This window comes from Eptatretus burgeri, chromosome 8 (assembly GCF_056783735.1).
Source record: "Eptatretus burgeri isolate ZD-2024b chromosome 8, Ebu_testis_v1, whole genome shotgun sequence".
NCBI classification, from domain to species: Eukaryota; Metazoa; Chordata; class Myxini; order Myxiniformes; family Myxinidae; genus Eptatretus; species Eptatretus burgeri.
Genome location: NC_140968.1, coordinates 26,569,924 through 26,587,900, shown reverse-complemented (window position 1 = coordinate 26,587,900; position 17,977 = coordinate 26,569,924). Strand labels below are relative to the sequence as shown.

General features: G+C 46.2%; 2 protein-coding genes across 3 annotated transcripts in view; one reads left to right on the top strand and one right to left on the bottom strand.

The window, feature by feature from the left end:
- The first annotated feature begins 4,127 nt into the window (after nucleotides 1–4,127).
- On the top strand, nucleotides 4,128–16,748 carry MIMS1 (mitochondrial inner membrane scaffold 1). Of its 2 annotated transcripts, none has more exons than XM_085891275.1 (4): nucleotides 4,128–4,284; nucleotides 11,880–12,298; nucleotides 15,486–15,597; nucleotides 15,990–16,748. In XM_085891275.1, the coding sequence occupies exons 2-4, from the start codon at nucleotides 11,940–11,942 to the stop codon at nucleotides 16,422–16,424; spliced, it is 906 nt and encodes a 301-aa protein (XP_085747401.1). In that variant the 5' UTR covers nucleotides 4,128–4,284; nucleotides 11,880–11,939; the 3' UTR covers nucleotides 16,425–16,748. The 2 variants fall into 2 exon arrangements, with proteins under 2 accessions (XP_085747401.1, XP_085747400.1); XM_085891274.1 differs by lacking the exon at nucleotides 4,128–4,284 and adding an exon at nucleotides 11,708–11,729.
- Nucleotides 13,967–17,977, bottom strand: part of LOC147021375 (aurora kinase C-like) — a 42,384-nt gene continuing 38,373 nt past the window's right edge. Inside the window, exon 9 of the mRNA XM_085891273.1 lies at nucleotides 13,967–15,169. Within this exon, the coding sequence (XP_085747399.1) occupies nucleotides 15,155–15,169 (15 nt within the window). The 3' untranslated portion in view covers nucleotides 13,967–15,154. The remainder of the gene's footprint in view (nucleotides 15,170–17,977) is intronic.

Sequence of the window (17,977 nt, the reverse complement as noted above, 5' to 3'; positions counted from 1 at the left end):
ATAAGTATGTGTTTATAGTTAGGGTCCCGTCCCTTATCTCTAATGGGAATTTAATGTGTGCGCTGCAGTTTATTTTTAGTCAGGGTTTTTTTTACAACAACAACAGCTGCACCGTCCCTCACTCAACCCGGTCGCCATTACGCACGTGTTTCTTGCTGTGGACGTGGGTGAGACCCCTCGCTCCAGAGCCGACTCCGCCCACGAGGGCAAGGACGCTCCCTTTGTCCATTCAGGAGGCTCATCGTGTCAGAGCCGACTCTGCCCATGAGTGCAAGGGCGCACTCTTCGTCCAATCAGGAGGCTCATTGCCTCAGATCGGGACTCCACCCAGAAGGGAGGGAGTTGCCCCGCCTACCGTGGGCCTGTCCAATGAAGGACGGCCAGTGAATCGCATGACGTAACTGTCCAATCAGGAGGCGAGTGGCCAGGAAAGAAATCCCTCCCACCTCAGGGAGAGATAGAGTGGCACGTTCTGTCTGGCTGTCTGGGTCTGTCTCGCCTGGTGTCGTCTGATCTGTGGAGGCTTTTTCGGCCTTGATCGCCTGTCGCTTCGTCGTCTCTCGCCTCGTCCGCCTTCGTGCTGGCTGGCATCCGTCGCTCTACCCCTCATCCCTGGTGCTTGGTGCTGCGTTGAGGTGGTGGGTTTGAGTCCCGCCACCGGACAAGCTCGACCAGACCGCACGAGGTGGACAGGTGCAAATGTAGGCTCTTGCCCTCAGCTCGCCTTCCCTCCCGAGCTGAACTGCCAAATAAAGGCCGCGGCCACCATTTCTTTTGGGTGTGTGCATGTGTGTCTGTGGGCCCAGTCTATAAGTAGCAATTGTTTAAGTGCCTTGTACATTGTAAATTGCATTTCTGATAGTCGGTTTAACTCTGCTCTTTTTGTGCTCCCCTGCCCCATTATAAATAAACCCCCAATTGTTCAATGTATCAGCTCGTTGTTGTGCTTTCTATTATTGACCCAGCACGGTTCGTGCTTGAGAACCAGTAAGCCGATTGGGCTGTAAGTTGTCGTTTGGACCGACGGACTTTGGTAATTCCACTCGGTTACACCGGACCGAGGTCGCTCGAGCGACCCGGTTCGACAGAGTCCGTTGAGGGTGTGACTTCCCCAGTAATTTGACGACGTGGGTACTTCGGTATATTGAAATTTGGCTATTAACCCGACCCCACGCCGTCAGAGAATTGGCAAGCACGGTCCTTAAGTGACCCGTGACCTTCGGAGTTGTCCGAAGGTTACGACCTGCAATTCCGGGTGTTCGGTGGGAGACCGCTCTACTGCTCCACCTGGCGGCCGTTCCTCGCCACCGACCCCTGGCCCACAACAGTAGATCCAGGAAGTGGTGCAATTTGTTTTTATTGCCTTTGAAGGATGAGAATGTGTTTTCCAAGTACAATACAACACAAGCTTGTTTTTCTGAATTTCTATCAAATTTTGTCTTTAAACCTCGGGGTTTCAAGATGATTTATGTGACACAAATATAAAAGTGAATTTATAACATGAGGACTTCGAAATGTCAAACAAAATTTCTGTGTTTTAAAGTGATTGAATCAAAAAGAATCAAACTTTACACGTGAAAGACCTGTACGATTGATTAACTTACAAACTGAATATTTTGTGAAAGTTCGAAATTTCTCTTATCTGAACGATTTTTACAATTCAAATAGTCTGACATGATTTATTTTTTAATGACTTGCGTAATTAAAAGTGACTACTATTGTCTCCATAACCATATGGTACGTGAAAATCTGCCCACAACAATCCTTATAACTATCCCTTACATTAACTAACGAGGTCAGTGTCTTAATGTCAAGTACTGTGATCAAGATAACAAAGGAGAACAAGAAGGTGAATGATAAACATTTTCAAAGGAACCCCTTTATGGGATCATATGGTATAAACACAAGAACAGCATTATTTCCTCTCACCTCAATTAGCTCCTGTAAGACTTATCACAACTTGTATGATAAATAGAACTTGAAGGACACTCGGTAGAGCACATACCTCTACTCCTTTTTTGGGGATTGGGGAATATATGAGATGGTAGTTGATCAGCTGTTTTGAAGACCTGAATTGGAGGAGTGGGATTGAAGAGAGTGTGGAAGTTTGTTCCAGAGTCAGGAAAAAAAACAGGAATGAAAGAGTGAAGGTGAGCAGTGATTTTTGATTTTGGTAGTTTTATCAGAAGGGGATTTTTGGCAGACCTTGAGGATTCTGAGGAAATATAAGGGGGGACACATGGGGGGCGGGAACCCTTGGCATAAACCACTTCCAGTTTGTGGTGGAACCAACTTCCACATCCTTTTCAATATCATTCTTCCCTCCAGGTCTTCAAGACAATTGTTTACCAGCATCTCAAGTCATCCCCAATCCAAAACCATTATCTTTTCTACCCTCGTTAACCCCACCCCAAACTCTCCTCCTTCCAAATTTCCATTTTTTCCCCTGCAGAAATTCCTTCTGTATCCATCTTGTCCACCCCATACGTCCTTTCCTGCCCTCTCCACACCAATTGTTCAAGTCTCCCTCTACATTGTACTTCGACTCTGCTGTTCCTTTTGTGTTGTTATGCCCTGTTACGTTCAGTGTGCTAGCTCTTCCATGAGCCTCATCTGCCAGTATTATTGAAACTTGCATTTAACACTTCAATTTTTACTCTACTTTTCATCCTAATTTTTCAAGATCGACAAACATGCAACCCTCCCCCCCCACCCTCCCCAAAAAAAACAATGCACAGTGTTGGGTCCATATATTGTTATGGATTTGGAAGCCTTGTGCACACAGACAGACAGCAGTCCCCAAGCTTAGTTATTTCGATAAGTATGTGTTTATAGTTCGGGCCCCATCCCCGATGTCTAACGGGAATTACATGTGTGCGCTGCGAAATTTCTTTATAGTTCGTTTTTTTTACACCTTAAATCCCTCCTTCGCTCCTGCCACCATCGGCCTTCCTCACACGTGTGCGTGCTGAGCACAGACGTGGGCGGGGCTTCCATGGCCTCAGATCGGAGCCCCGCTCCAAAAAAGGGCATGGAGCGTTTCCTCCAGCCAATGAGCGAAGGGCGAGCATCACACGCGCGCCCCAGCCAATGAGAAGCGAGAGCGCCCAGAAATAAGTCGGGTGGTGAGCAGTCGGTCTGTGTGGCTTGGTCTTGGTTCAAGCGGTCTTGGTCTTGGTGGTTGCGCGGTCAGTCGAGTGAGAAGGGTTCGTGTCTGGGATCGTCGCCGTTGCTCCTGTTTCGCCCCACGTTGGGTGCAGTATCCTCGTCGCCGAGTTTGGAGTCTGAAATTAGGCAATTAATCCTTCCCCACGCCGTCAAAATATTGGTGATCACGGTCCTTAAATGACCCGTGACCTTCGGAGTTGTCCGAGAGTCACGACCTAAATTCCGGGTGTTCGGTGGGAGACGGCTCTACTGCTCCACCTGGCGGCCGATCCTCGCCACCGACCCCTGACCCACAACAATATAAGCTTGGCAGGGGGCTCCTCTTTCTGACCCCCCCCCCCCATTTATTTATATTTCTTTGCTTCTTCCTCGACTTTGTAGCCACTGCTAACGCAATAAATTCGTTTGTGGAAGTTGACACAAGAGGATCAAGTAAAACTAAAAACGACGGCCTGGACACCATTCGTTGCAGTTCCCACGATAGCTTTGTTTCCATGGAGACCGCCATGTTGTTAAGCGATGCCGAGCACCCCGTTCCGTTGGAGTGCTTGCATGAACGCTTTGAATCAAGCAAGCCGCTTGTTAACGGAACACACCCCGGCCCAGCATCTGATGAACACTGTCATCTGGACGTTTCGGACACTCGATATACAACGTGTGAGGTTCACGATTGGCGGATTGATCGAATAATGTTACATGAGACGTCCTCCCCATCCCGAGCCATTTCTGCATAGCTCAAACACGTTTTCCCTGTTTTTCATGAAATATCTTATTCTCATGTCTTGATGTCCAAATTTCCCGCAACCTCGCGAATCTCTTACATAATGTACAGTCGATAGCGACCATGACGGTGTTGTTGACGGCAGTGCTCCATGTTGTTGTTTTTTTTTCGACTAATTTTAATAGCTTCCTTTAGTTATGCAAAGTGTAATTTTATTTGATCACAATATATTTGGCTTAGATATATTATTTAGTATCGGAAAAGCCGTTGGATTTGAAATTTTAAAATATGTCGTGGAACTGTTTCCGTTTGTTGGAGTGCGACGTGTGAGCTCCATTTAATCGATTCCGTAAGTGTCCTTGAGGATTGTTCCGGCGCTTCGTGAGTTTCATCAGGTGAGGTCATTTCCCTGCGTACTTTGCTCTTCAGACTCGACTCGCTCTGAATCGATCTCTGTAGAAAGTAGTCCGGTCGTTCGTTTGTCGGGACAGACCTGTTACACGTGATCTCTCGTCGTCTACATATTTGTATTTACAGTCACGTGATCTTGCCTTCCTTTTAGGAGGGAATTCGAGGGAACGGTGTCTGCACAGTCCTCCGTTTGAACTGTCTCGTCTGTCTGGGTTCGATTCCCGCCCCGACTATAACCTCGCATCCTCGTGTTTTGTGGGTGGGGGGGAGGGTTGCATCACTGAGTACGCCATTTCGGAGATATGAAACCAGCTGTCCTATCCATCTCTCGTTAGCTTCCCGTGGTATTGTGCTGCCGGGTTCGGTGTGTGAGGACGACCGCTAGATGGATCAGTTGGGCCGTCCCCACTCCGAACGTCCGGAATTGAAGGTCGTCACCCCGGGTAACTCCGAAGTCGACGGGTTGCTTAATAGACCGTGGACGCCAATATTTCGACCGCACGGTTAGGGTCTTTTTGTCTGATTCCAATTTACCTAATTGGCCGCGCGATCTAGCTACCGGGGAAGCCACACCCTCGGCCGGCTTTGTCCGAACCGAGTCGCTGTTACCGACTCAGATCCGGCGTAACCAAGCAGGAATTGCCAAAGCCGCGGCGGTCCAAATAACAATTTACGGCACAATCTGTCTCCCTAATCCTCAAGCCCGAACCATACTGGGTCAATGAAAGAAAACACGCACAACGAACTGGAACATTTAACAGTTATTTATTTACAAGGTAATAGGGAGGGAAACACAGAACAGACTTCATCACGAATTTAAATGCAGGCAAATGTGCAATGGCAAACACTTGACAGTTTTACTTACAAGACTGACCACAGACGGACACACACACCCAAAAAGAAATGGCGCCAACTGGCCTTTTATTCGGACCCTCCAGCCAGGGAGGATAGGCAAGCTGGGGGTTAGAGTTTGGTCGGGCACCTGGCCGCCTCGTACAGTTTTACCAACTCGCACTTGTGGAGCTCGGAGTCCGTGGAAGGGAACGGGGATCTCCAGCTCGAGCGCTCCAACACAACCCACCACGGTGGGACTCGAACCCACGAACCAGAATCCAATGAGCGCAGCCAAGATCCTACGAACGACCCGGCCAGCCACGAACGATGACCGACGACCAGGAGAGCCCAGCAGACCAGAAGCAAGGAACGACCTCCAAGGACCCCCCCTCCCCCTGGATACAGCTCGCAATCCTTCTTATCCCTCCCCCCGTGCGGGGTGGAGGGATCCGCTCTCGGGTAATTCGCCTCCGGATTAGACGGGGCGTTTTCGGGTGTCGATGTGGACAGCTGCGATTGGAGGAAGGGTGTGTCGGCGTCTCGGTGCTCCTCCCCTGAGAGAGGCCCTGTTTTCTCCTCCAGTGTCGACAGGGGAGACATTCTTCTTTGATGGGGTGGAGTCAGAGCTCCAAGGCGAGGGGGCTCCGCCCACATCCGTAGTCAGAAACACGTGCGTTATGGCGCCGTGGTGTGAAGTGGAAGTTGGGCGGGTGAAGCGCTTGTTCGCCAGCAGAGTGGGAGGAGTGAAGGGAGGGTTTTGTTGGCGTTGGCAGATTTAAAAAATCTGACCATAAAAGAAACCCGCAGCACACATTAAATTAACCTATTAGACATAGGGGAGGGATTCTAACTATCCACATGTACTTAACGAAATAACTAAACTATGGGACTGCTGACTGTGTGCAAAAGGCTTCCAAATTCGTAACAGTATCAAAGTGGAAGCCATTGTATGCCAGTATCCTGTCCGAGCCCAATTCCAAATGTATGCTCTGTGCTGTAATCTCCAGTAATGTCTGATGATGCAACCAGCACACAGGTCTGGTTAGTTATGGATTTGCCAGGTAGGTGTGTGTTGCGATGTGGAGCTCCTCCAGTTTCACCGCTCACTGTGGTTGTCATCATGATTTATGGACCGTTGATCCTTGCAGTCAGTCATTGTTTCCAGCTCTTCCACGAGTGTATTAAAATAAATCTGTCGAACTGCTGCAGACATTACTCCTTGTGTGTTCTCCAGTATCTCCACTATTTGATCAAAGACTACCAGTTTGGTATCTGTCCTTCATGATCACAGACCATGGATATGCTCCTATTGCTAACTCGGCATCCATTCATTGGGACCATACTCTGTGCAGAGCGTTGGTGCAGCCTTAGCAGTCACCTGGCCTATTGGGCACAATCCTGGACGGATCGCCACTCCATCACAGAATACCCTCTCTCAGATTTTGGAGAACCATCGTAGACTGGTTGGTGAACCCTCTCTGGGATTTCGGATCACGCTCGTAGATTGGTTAGTGGACCCTCCTCTGGGATTTCGGAGAACCCTCGTATACCGGTTGGTGGACCCTCTCTGGGATTTCGGATCACGCTCGTAGACTGGTTGGTGAACCCTCTCTGGGATTTCGGATCACGCTCGTAGATTGGTTAGTGGACCCTCCTCTGGGATTTCGGAGAACCCTCATATACCGGTTGGTGGACCCTCTCTGGGATTTCGGATCACGCTCGTAGATTGGTTGGTGAACCCTCTCTGGGATTTCGGATCACGCTCGTAGATTGGTTGGTGGACCCTCCTTTGGGATTTCGGAGAACCCTCGTATACCGGTTGGTGGATCCTCTCTGGGATTTCGGAGAACCCTCGTATACCGGTTAGTGGACCCTCTCTGGGATTTTGGAGAACCCTCGTATACCGGTTGGTGGATCCTCTCTGGGATTTCGGATAACCCTCGTAGAACGGTTGGTGGATCCTCTCTGGGATTTCGGATAACCCTCGTAGACCGGTTGGTGGATCCTCTCTGGGATTTCCGAGAACCCTCGTAGACTAGTTGGTGGACTCTGTCTGGGATTGCAGAGAGCCCTTGTACACTGGTTTGTGGATCTCCTTGTTGCATTCAAACAGTACATTGCTCTGGGTTGTGTAATCTTTCCTGTTTTTTTTTTTTTAGCCACGTCTCACGTAGCGAACGCTGGCTCTAAGAGTTCTTCTTGTTCTTTTTCCTCTTCTTTTCCTTCTTTTTTTTCTTTTTCTTTCCGGATCTTCTTAAATACTAAACACCTGTACACATCCTCGCATTGAGGGTGCCTTTTGAGAGCGTCTAACATGAACTTTTAAATATATTCGGACATTTGCTTTAAAGTTTTGAAAAGTTCACGTTGCTATTTAAAGATTATTCCATTTAATGTATTGTAATTTCGTAAATGCACTATTTTCTCGTCATGAACGAGGAGCCTCCATGACGGGTCTCGCTATTGGCTCCATCAAGGCACTTGACGAAATATCGGAAGTTGTTGTTGTTGTTGTTCTTCTTCTGGTGCAGACAAAACCTTTAGGACACGGCTCTTGGACACATTTGTCCTTGTTTTCCATTGGACATTTGTTTCCCTCAGTGAAGGTTCATGGGTATTCTCCTGCTTTAATTTTTGACCATTGATCTCTGAAATTGTTATATACCCCATTGTTGGATTATTCTTCATGTTGTTGATAGATAGACAAAGCCTGGTGTTGGCGCAGTGGTTAGGGCAGCGGCTTGGGATCCAAAAGGTCCTGAGTTCAAGCCCCGTTGAGCTACTGAATTAATACACCAGGGGGTTGACTCAGCCTGTCATCCTTCCGAGGTCGGCGAAATGAGTACCAGTGTACTGGGCCGGTGTATACCCTGGTTAAAATAGGTGTACCATATCCCTGTGTCGTAAGAGGCGACCAGGGTTGCGTCAAGAAGGGCATCCGGCGTAAAACATGTGCCAAATCTCAATGCGGATCATACGGATGATCCGCTGTGGCGACCCCTAACGGGAGCAGCCGGAAGAAGAAGAAGAAGAAGAAGAAGAAGAAGAGGAGTTGTTGATAGATAGACAGACAGGTGGGAGCTGCTTCCTTAGTTAGCTGCTGATATAGTCCACCTGGAATATGAACCGTAATTCTGGAGCGTCTCGTACTCTAATTCTGTCTCTGTATAAGGATTACATGGTTTGTTCTTAACTTATCTTCTGTGGATATCCTCTAGTTGTCTCATGGAGGTGTTGTCCAAGTAGCTCCTCGGCCTTACAATGCCATGACTTGCCACCGACAGATTGCATCTCCAAGCTGGACTGCTGGGTTCTCAGAGGTCAGTTTCTCTTTGAAGACGTCGTTAGCTCTTTGTTTGAAGACATTCATCCAGTGTCACGGAATAGTGCTCTCTATCTATGGATACCTGTTGCATCCTATCTTCTATCCCGAGATCCAATGAATTTGAATGCTCTGGCAGTCCTGTTTCTCTTGGCAGGAGGATTAAGTACATCGGACACTGTTCCTCGACCATTGAACGTTGGTGGTTTCAGCATCCTGCTGCATATCAAATCAGGTCTTACCCCTTTGCTGACAAGCCCCTGCGGGTTGTATGTCCTCATTGCCAAACCTTTACCTTGTTACCCTTCTAAAACATCACTTTTTTAATTTTTTTTTTGAATCCCAATTTTATCCCATCCATGGATTCACTTCCTTGATTTGAGCCAACAATTGATTCTCTTCCCTCCAGCCCTTAAAGGTGGTGAACCACTGCCAGGCCATCGTCTCAAAATCAACCCATGATCCTTTCTCTTGTTACAGAACTTTTCCCATTTTGCCTTGTTGTTGACATTACTGTATGTTTACATGATCTTTCTCTACTTGTCCTCGTATTGTGCTTTGTCTGGCTCTCCTTATTGTCTGTCTCCTTTGTTTCACTCCTTGTGCATTGGGCTATCTTTCTTTTATTTGGAACCTTGAATGTTGACCTCGATAAAAATTTAAAAACCGAGAACGAGACTCGTGAAGCGCATCATCTCACCTCGTACATTCATTCTGTACAAAAATACCATCATTCACTGAACATGCTACTATTATGGCCCATATACCTGTATCATCCCTACACCCTGTTATAATTTCTTGGAATGGGTTATGAATGTCATAAATTTAATTTTTCACTCATCCTTTCATAGATCAGATATATGAAGTTTCAAATTTTTCAGATAATTTCAATTTGACCAATCGTGGCTGGAATACCACTTTGCCAATGACGTCATCATTATCACCCCATGGGGAATTGACGTGTACCATTTCATTTTTTTTTTTTTCGTTAAGCATTTTTAGAGAAAATTATGTCCAATTTTTTTTTTTTTTTTTTTTACTTTAATCCAACATGACCTATGATGTCAGTTAGCAGTAAAAGATTCTCCATGGAGAGTCCTTCCTTTGTTTAAATTCTTGCATTGGTCAGACAAGCAGTTGCAGAGAAAAGCATTTTTAAAGTGAATATATAATATTTGTTCCGGGACTGGTGGTTAAGGTTAATCCCCCCGACCCAATTTGTGGTGACGGGCGGTTAACACTGTCAGCCTGGATAGCCGAGCGGTTTTCCTTCGGAGGTGGACACGTTGATCCTCGGAGATTATAACACGCGCGGGAGGGGTGGGACGTGGCACTGGCGGAGCGACGGGGGCACAGATGGATGCACAGGGGTGTTAAATACTCGAACCCCGTGACAAATACACGGACAGGGCAACTTATGGGATTTAATGAAAATCGACAAATATTTTCAAGGGACAATAATTCAGACATAATAATAATAATCGTGAGATGAATTAAACCAAAAGTCGAGGTGCCTCTACACACGCCTTGAATACAGACAAGGGGAAACAAAATAAAAGAAAATCCTTCCTTTATTCTGGCAATTAGCTTGGTCCAGAGATGGTCTTTACGGAACTTGGAATTGAGGCACTTCATCCTGCACATGTAGATGCGCCCAAAAAAATGGGACCAAGCCGCTCTCTCACAGCGGGAAAATCTACGTCAGGCGATTTGAGCGGTGTTCAACACCAAGGCTCAGAGACCCTGTGCAGCTTCTTGGTGCGTCGATTGTCCTCACTGACCCGCTGCTTTTCAGAATGGCGCCATCCCCTTTGATGGGGGGCCCCGGGGTTCTTCTCTCACGTCCCAACCAAGAGCCAATGGCCAACGTCTTGCTCAGTATGCGAGCCAATTCGCCTCAGCACGAATAAGAGAATCGTGCGGTCTTCTTCATGCATTGAAGGAAAGCCAGCTGTAAAGCCCTTTTCTTACAGGCCATCTCCTAGCTACGTTCTCTCTTTCTTGACCGTGTGCGTCCCTCACTCCCAACTGAACCAATCAAGCCAACCACCTCCTCGCTTCTCTATCTCTCATGACGTCACACCGAACAACCATTCCACCTCCGCAGCGTGGTTTGCTTGTCTGAAACCTGGGAAGGCAGGGCCTCTGCCTGCTCTGCCTGCTCAGCATGCCTGGCTCGCTTGTTGATGCAAAAACATAGGAATAGGTCACGGGGGGCAATCACATACTGGGTGAACTTATCCTTAATCCCCATCTAATTAACACCACACCACCCACCCCCTGTGTGGTGACACTTAAGCTCAGTCTCCCTACTTAATTTACATTGAGATGTCTCCAACACATCCACAGACCAAACCACTCTCTTCAATCCAAACTTTACAATGAAATTCCTCCATCTACCCCCACAATCGTAACTATATATCAATCACATACACATACACACATACACATTAGCGCAGCTTTGCTGATGGACCAATAATTCTTCCTATTTGCCCGTGCATAGAGTGCTTTAACCTCTCCCCCCGACCCTCCCATCCTCACGTCCCGCTCCCCCTCCCTTTGGCCTGATGTCCCTTTTTGCTGGAAGTGTCACATGATGATGGGCTTTGACAGGCCCCTCCGTTGGTTGGGGGGTGGTGGGGGAGAAGGGAAGGAGGACAAATTTACCAGTATGCAAAGATGCAGAGAGTGCTTTAACCTCAGCACTGTCCTGGTAAAAAGTGAAATTGTAATGCCTTCTGCCACCGCAAGGTAGTGCTACACGGTGCACATTTACATGGAGAATTTATATGCATCACCTGCATGAGGCTGTGGCCACACAGCCTATGTTACCCACCCACAAAGTTGTATTTGTGCTCTGGGTTTGGTGTTTGTAACTTAAACGATGTGGCTGTACATAAGGAACAGAGAGACAGACACAGCAATAGTCTAGCATTCCCTTCAGGGCGAGAAAAGTCAGTTCGTAGTGCACCTCGACAATGGTTAATGGCAGTGGTGGTGGTCGTATGGCAGCTTAGCTGCCGGGGTAGCTATCATTTCTTGAAGCGCGACTGTCGCTGATGCAGTGCCCCTCTACCAGTACACACACTGGAACTGGTACTCATTTCGCCAACCTCGGAAGGATGACAGGCTGAGTCAACCCCCTGGTGTATTAATTCAGCGGCCGACGGGGCTTGAACTCGGACTCAGGACCCTAGGATCCCAAGCCGCCACCCTAACCACTGAGCCAACACCAGGCTTGGTTAATGGTCATTGAACCATTCTCACCAAATGGTAAATAAATATTTTGTTTTGTTTTTGGCAGGGATTATGTTAAGTGTTATTGTGTTCCTGCACTGAAATGTGCTCGTGTACATGACAAAGTATAAACAATTTCTTGTACTAATTGTTTTTCTAACTATGTAAAATGTGACTGTGATGCAGAACTTGACGAAGGAAACTGACCAAGAAAGAGCTGAAGGTGACGTTTGCCTTACTCCGACCATGTGGTTCCTCAGAGCCCACCGGTTGCTCCTATCACCGGTGAGCATTTCTACCCGGCTGAGCCACCGTACGACCCTCGTCCTGCCTTTGCGGCCGCGCCGGCACACGACTCGACGAATCCTCAGGGGCAGTTCTTGGAACGTGACTTTGGCCTGTGGCGTGGCACAGGATGCTAGAGATTCTGGGAAAGTCGAAGTACAAAGCGACCAAGTTGAGGAAAAAGACCCTTTGCACGATCCATCACTGAGCATATTCCAGCGATTTCACAAGACGTTCAAACAATACGGGATTGTGATGGCTTGGGTACATTGCTTCACCTCGGCCATCTGGTTCGGCACCTTCTATTACGCTGCTGCAAAGTACGGTTCCACTCTTGTATATCTACTACAGGCCATTGTTGTTCTCACAAATGCCACCGACCGAGTTATTTTGTTGTTCGTTCCGTTATCATATGTTAACAGGAGAGTTACCTGTGCTTGGTTTGATGCAGGCTGAGCCTCCATTCAATTCTCGACCTGATTTAATAAACTCTCGTATTGGTAATTCATAGCCTGAGCGTTCTATCGCAAAATGGCCGCTTCTCTGAGGATGGACATTAAACCGGGTGTCCCATCTAACGTTAGTTGGTGAATGCTAAACATCCCATGGTATCTTTCCTGAAGAGTAGGTGAGTGTTCATTGGCACTCTGAGCAAATTACAAACTCGTGCCCTAATCCTACTGAGAAGGACAAAGGTAAACCACCAAGTGTAATCCTTGCTTTGGCAACACCGAACCTACCTTCCGGCAGAACATCAGAGATGGTCGGCCAGCTTACATTCAGGTAAATCAAGGTAGAACAAACCAGATTCAGGCTTTATTTAATCAATGTATTTATCTTTGATTTGAAATCAGAGGTTTATATAGGTTTACCTGTTTAACATTCCTACCTGCGCACGCACTTCATGATGCCAAAATCCCAGATTCAAACCCCAGATGATGAATGTTTATTTGTGATTGTGATGATGGAATGAGCCGTTTGGTCGACGGATCTCAGGAACACCTGTGTGTATGAACTGTTGCCCACAGAGCAAACGCACTCTATAGTTGGTAGTAAGAACACCACTTGCTATCCACAGTTTAGGAAGAATCTGTTCAGGGTATTGGTGATGACTCACCTACTTTTTTTGAAAGACACCCTGGGCTCCTTAACGTCTCACAGCCAATGTTAGCGGATAGGACACCTCAGCTGAACACCCCTCCAACGTGTTGATGTGACACCTTGCCTACAAAGCACCGAACGCTTGGCTTGTGGAAGAACGAGGCGATTGCGGGTAAAAAGTAAACAAACTGATGGTGGGGCCACTTTTCGACATGAGTAAGGGAATGATTGAACAGGTGAGGAGGGAAGGAAACATTAACCCGCAAGAGGGTGTAGTTAGGTAGGGTTCATGGGGGTAGAGATCATCGTGATCGTGGATAACCTGAGATGGTGGCACATCGCTTGCTTGAAACCCTGGAGTGAAGGGAGAAATTGAACAGGCTGAAACCTTTTGTGGTTTCATAATGAGGAACAGAAGAGTGATCGTGTGTGATCACCCTGGATTGTGGGACTCCAACCAGAAGGTTGTCAGAAAGACCCGTGTGTTCTGAAAACGGAGGGTGTTTAAGAGAGCAGAGGGAGCTAAACCAGAGGAAAGGTTGGACAAAATAAAAACAGGCCACCGACCTGTCTGTGATGAGAGCAACATACCTCGTGCCTTGTGCTTCAGCCTCATCACGGGAGATTCTGATAATTTTGAGCTTAAGATTGCACGGAATCCAGGAGACTGATGTGATGTTGTAATGCCAACCCATTGTACAGTGTGAGTAGTGCCAATTGTTCAAGGAAAACCTTTTTTCTTCTAATATTTCAATTTCGGTCAGGAATTAAACCTGGACTCAGCAAGTCCAAGGTGAGTGTGCTACCTGTGCACCATCCTGTCAAACTTGAAGTGCACTGTTGTCTGTGCATGTGATTTATCTACAATTTCCAATTTGAGTCTTACATGTATATACAGGGTGTCCCAAAAAAATGTACTCGCTCTTTAAATGATAATAAATGCGTTGTTTATTGACTTAGAAACAAGATTAATGGTTAAATGGATAAATGGATAAATGCATGTTTACAAATGTTCAAACTGACGACCATCACGTTACAAACACAGCCAATCACGCGGACCAATGGATTCAACAGCGTTACAAATCATTTCATTTGGAATTGCAAGTCATTGTCTTTCAATTTCGTCTTTCAGCTCATCGACTGTTGCTGGTTTTGAGCCGTAAACCTTATCTTTGAGATATCCCCATTAAAAGAAGTCCATTGGAGTGAGGTCTGGGGAACGTGCAGGGAATTTAACACTACCTCTTTGCCCAATCCATCTGTTTGAAAAAGTTGCTTCGAGGTAGGCCCTTACTTCATGGTGGTAGTGGGGAGGTGCTCCATCTTGCTGAAAGTAAATCTCTTCGTCACCAAATATCTCTTCGACACGTGGACCGAAGGATTCCTGCAGCAAGTTTAAGTAAACATCCCCAGTTGACAGTTTGGTCAAAAAAGAATGGCCCGAGGATGCCCGATGCTGATATCCCACACCACACAGTAACCCCTGGTAAGTTTAAATGGTTTTCCATAGTAACATGCGGATTTTCAGAAGCCCAGTAGGTGCAATTGTGTCGGTTAATTGAGCCATTTCACTTGAAGCTGGCCTCGTCGCTCCAAACAATTTTGGATGGAAATGCTGCATCTTCTTCGCATTTGCCCAGGTACCACTCACAAAATTCAGCTCTCTGGTCAGGATCATCTTCATTTAGAGTGTGGATTAATGTTGGAATGTAACTTTTTCCAATTACAGTAATTCGCTTCAAAATGTGATGGGCGCTTGATTTTGGGATTCCTGTCTCAGGAGCCATTTGTCGTACGGATTTCCGTGGGGATCGGTGGAGGGTTTCCAGCAATTGATTTTCCTTTGCGGGGGTGGTTGATGACCGTGGTCTTCCTGAACGCTCCTTATGGACGTCATGCACAGTTCCATCTGTTTCAAACTTATCTCGGATGCGAGCAATGGTGCGTCGCGTTGGTGGATCTTTGTGAAAATGTCTTCAAAATTGTCTTTGCACTTCCATGATGTTTTCGTGCTTCCATTAGCACTTTATGATAAATTTTCTTTCTTCAACACCTAGTCGTACTTCTGCCATTATTCAGGTCAATTTGATCTGGAAAAAAAAAGAAAAATTCAATGAGTTATGAGGAGCCAAATATGAGTACTTTTTTTTTTTGGGACACCCTGTATTAAAAACAAAACTCGAGATTATCAAAATCCAGAACTTGCAAACTTCGATCAATGAGTTTTTCTGGCTTTGGTTAAACCGTTTTAACGGCGCTTTTTAAATGGGGAGTATGGTGAGGGTAAAGATGAATTGAATATAATCTTGAACTCTCAGCACTTTTCAGATTAATTTTGTTGATCTACCATGTTTTGATTACGGACCCTTTTGTGTGTGTGTGACACCATGTTGTGATGCTCTTTAGGGGGGTGAGTATAGTCCCCATCTTGCAAGAGGTGAGAGTGCCCACCTGGATGGTAGACTACCTGCGCGAGTCGCAGGGCGGAAACGTGGTCAGCGCATACGTTCTGTACAAGGTGCTTTAACCGTTTCTCTTGGTTAGGGGTATGTTGTTACTGGTGGTATAATTTCCAGAATTGCACATTAAAATACAGCAATTAAATAACAAGTGGAAATGACAGACCTTTTTAATTGGTTTTGTGGTTGGGGAATGGCAACATCTATCCATTACCTCATATGAAGTGAAATCGACACACAATGCTACTTAGGTGAATTTTCCAATAATTCTGGTGTTAGCAGATGGGTTGTGAAACAAGTCATGTGACCATTCTAATACTTGTACATTGGCCAATGTTTGTTAAAAGGCAATCATCGGGGGCTTTTGTATACATATATAAAGGTGTTGTTAAAATATATATTTGTCATTCATCGTTCCCAACAATTTTCCCTTTACCCGTGGTGGAGGCAGATCATGACGCCAGCACGCTACGTCGTGACGCTGGGGGGGACGTCGCTGTCCGTGAAAGCTCTTCGCCATTATGGTTACCTGAAGACCCCTCCATCCCCAAAGGTAAAAGAGTTCCTCCAGGAAAAGATGGATGAGACGCGGGAAAAGATCTCGGAACGAATGCAAGGCACGCGTGAAAAGCTTTCGGACAAAGTGCAAGACACGCGGGAAAAGCTTTCGGACAAAGTGCAAGACACGCGTGAAAAGCTTTCGGACAAAGTGCAAGACACGCGTGAAAAGCTTTCGGACAAAGTGCAAGACACGCGGGAAAAGCTTTCGGACAAAGTGCAAGACACGCGGGAAAAGCTCTCAGACAAAGTGCAAGACGCACGGGAAAAGATATCCGGGAAGATGCAAGACACAAAATCTTGCGTTCCTTTGCGAAGGAAGGATTGAAGGAGCAGACTTTGCGTAGTGTATGGTATGGTGTTATCACTTTAGAATATTTTAAATCTCCTTTATTACTGCTATGTAACAGCCCCATCATCAGGGGCCATTTGTCCCTTGACATGCTGCGTGTTCCAGTTCAGTAGTTGTCAGTTGGAGCTCTCTTTCCTTCACAACTCGGATCTATTGAAAATTTCTTCACTTACCCTGAAACCTACTTCTTCTTCTTCAGTTGTGTTTGCTAACACATATTTGTGAACAAGAATGTAACTTTGCTGATTATTTGGCTAAATCCTGGCATCTTCATCATAATAAATGTTGTCTGCAGTCAGACTGTTGATGCTTGCATTGAAAGTTGCATGCTTGCAAAATTAAAAGCTTGCATTGAAAAGTAAAGTGAATGTGAAGTTAAAATCGCATACATTTAAAGTGTAACCCGAGATACCGGTTGAGGAGGACAAAGTTGGTCCGGCCTGTTCAACGTTTCCATCTGAGCTGATGATGAGATTTCTGGCTCAAATCTAACTCATTTTGTACGTCGTCTACCACTCCTTATTCATAATCATAAGGATAGTTTTCTATTGGCCTTGTCCTAATTCCATGACAGATCAATTAAAAATAAAAAAGAAGCTTGTTTCCATCTCATGAACAACATAAATATCTACATCAAACTTTGGTGGATTCAATGCTGTTAACATTATTTTCGATACAAAGTCGAAGTTCAAGAACAGGAACGTACAGACGGATGTAATGAAAGAGGGAAAGAATGTACTGTCGTCACATGGGTGGAGATGTAAGTGAGACAGGAGATGGTGGAGCACCTGCCACCTTGAAGGAAGAGTGCGATTGTATTGCTTCTGTCATGTTCCACATGCAGGAGGTAAACAGAGCCTAAATTGAGGAAGTTACTGGAATTTAACAAGAACCTGGTTTGAGGAGCTGATGGGGATTGAGGAAGAATGGGAGGTTGATGAAAGTTATTCTTCTTTCCCACCTGTGGACCCAACTTCCACATTCACTTCAATCCCATTCTTCCCTCCAGGTCTTCAAGACAGCTGTTCACCACCATCTTGGATCAACCCCAATCCAAAACCATGATCTTTTCTACCCTCGTTAACCAGCCCACCTCCACCACACTCTGAAGCCCACCTTTCCAAATTTCCCATTTTTCCTTCCTAAGAATTTTCTTCTGTATCCATCCTGTCCACCCCCTGCATCATCTCCTATAACAGCACTCTCCCCACAGCCATTATTTGTCCAAGTCTCCCTCCAATTTGTCCTTCAACTCTGCTATAGCTGTCCCCTCCCCCTCCTTTCTCCACTGTTCCTTTTGTTATGTTGTGTCCTGATCCATTCAGTGTTCTTGCTCTTCCATGAGCCTTGACTATACACAAAAAAAAAATTCCAGCGCCAGGAAGGATGATTTATTAGTTGCAATGACCTGGGTTGGAAATTTAACTTGTGAAAATTGTTCGATTCAGCCAAGGCCGAGCAAAGTGAGGACGCCGTTTCTTCCTGATATGTTAAACACTGCAACCTCTGCCTCCAGAAAACAGACTTTT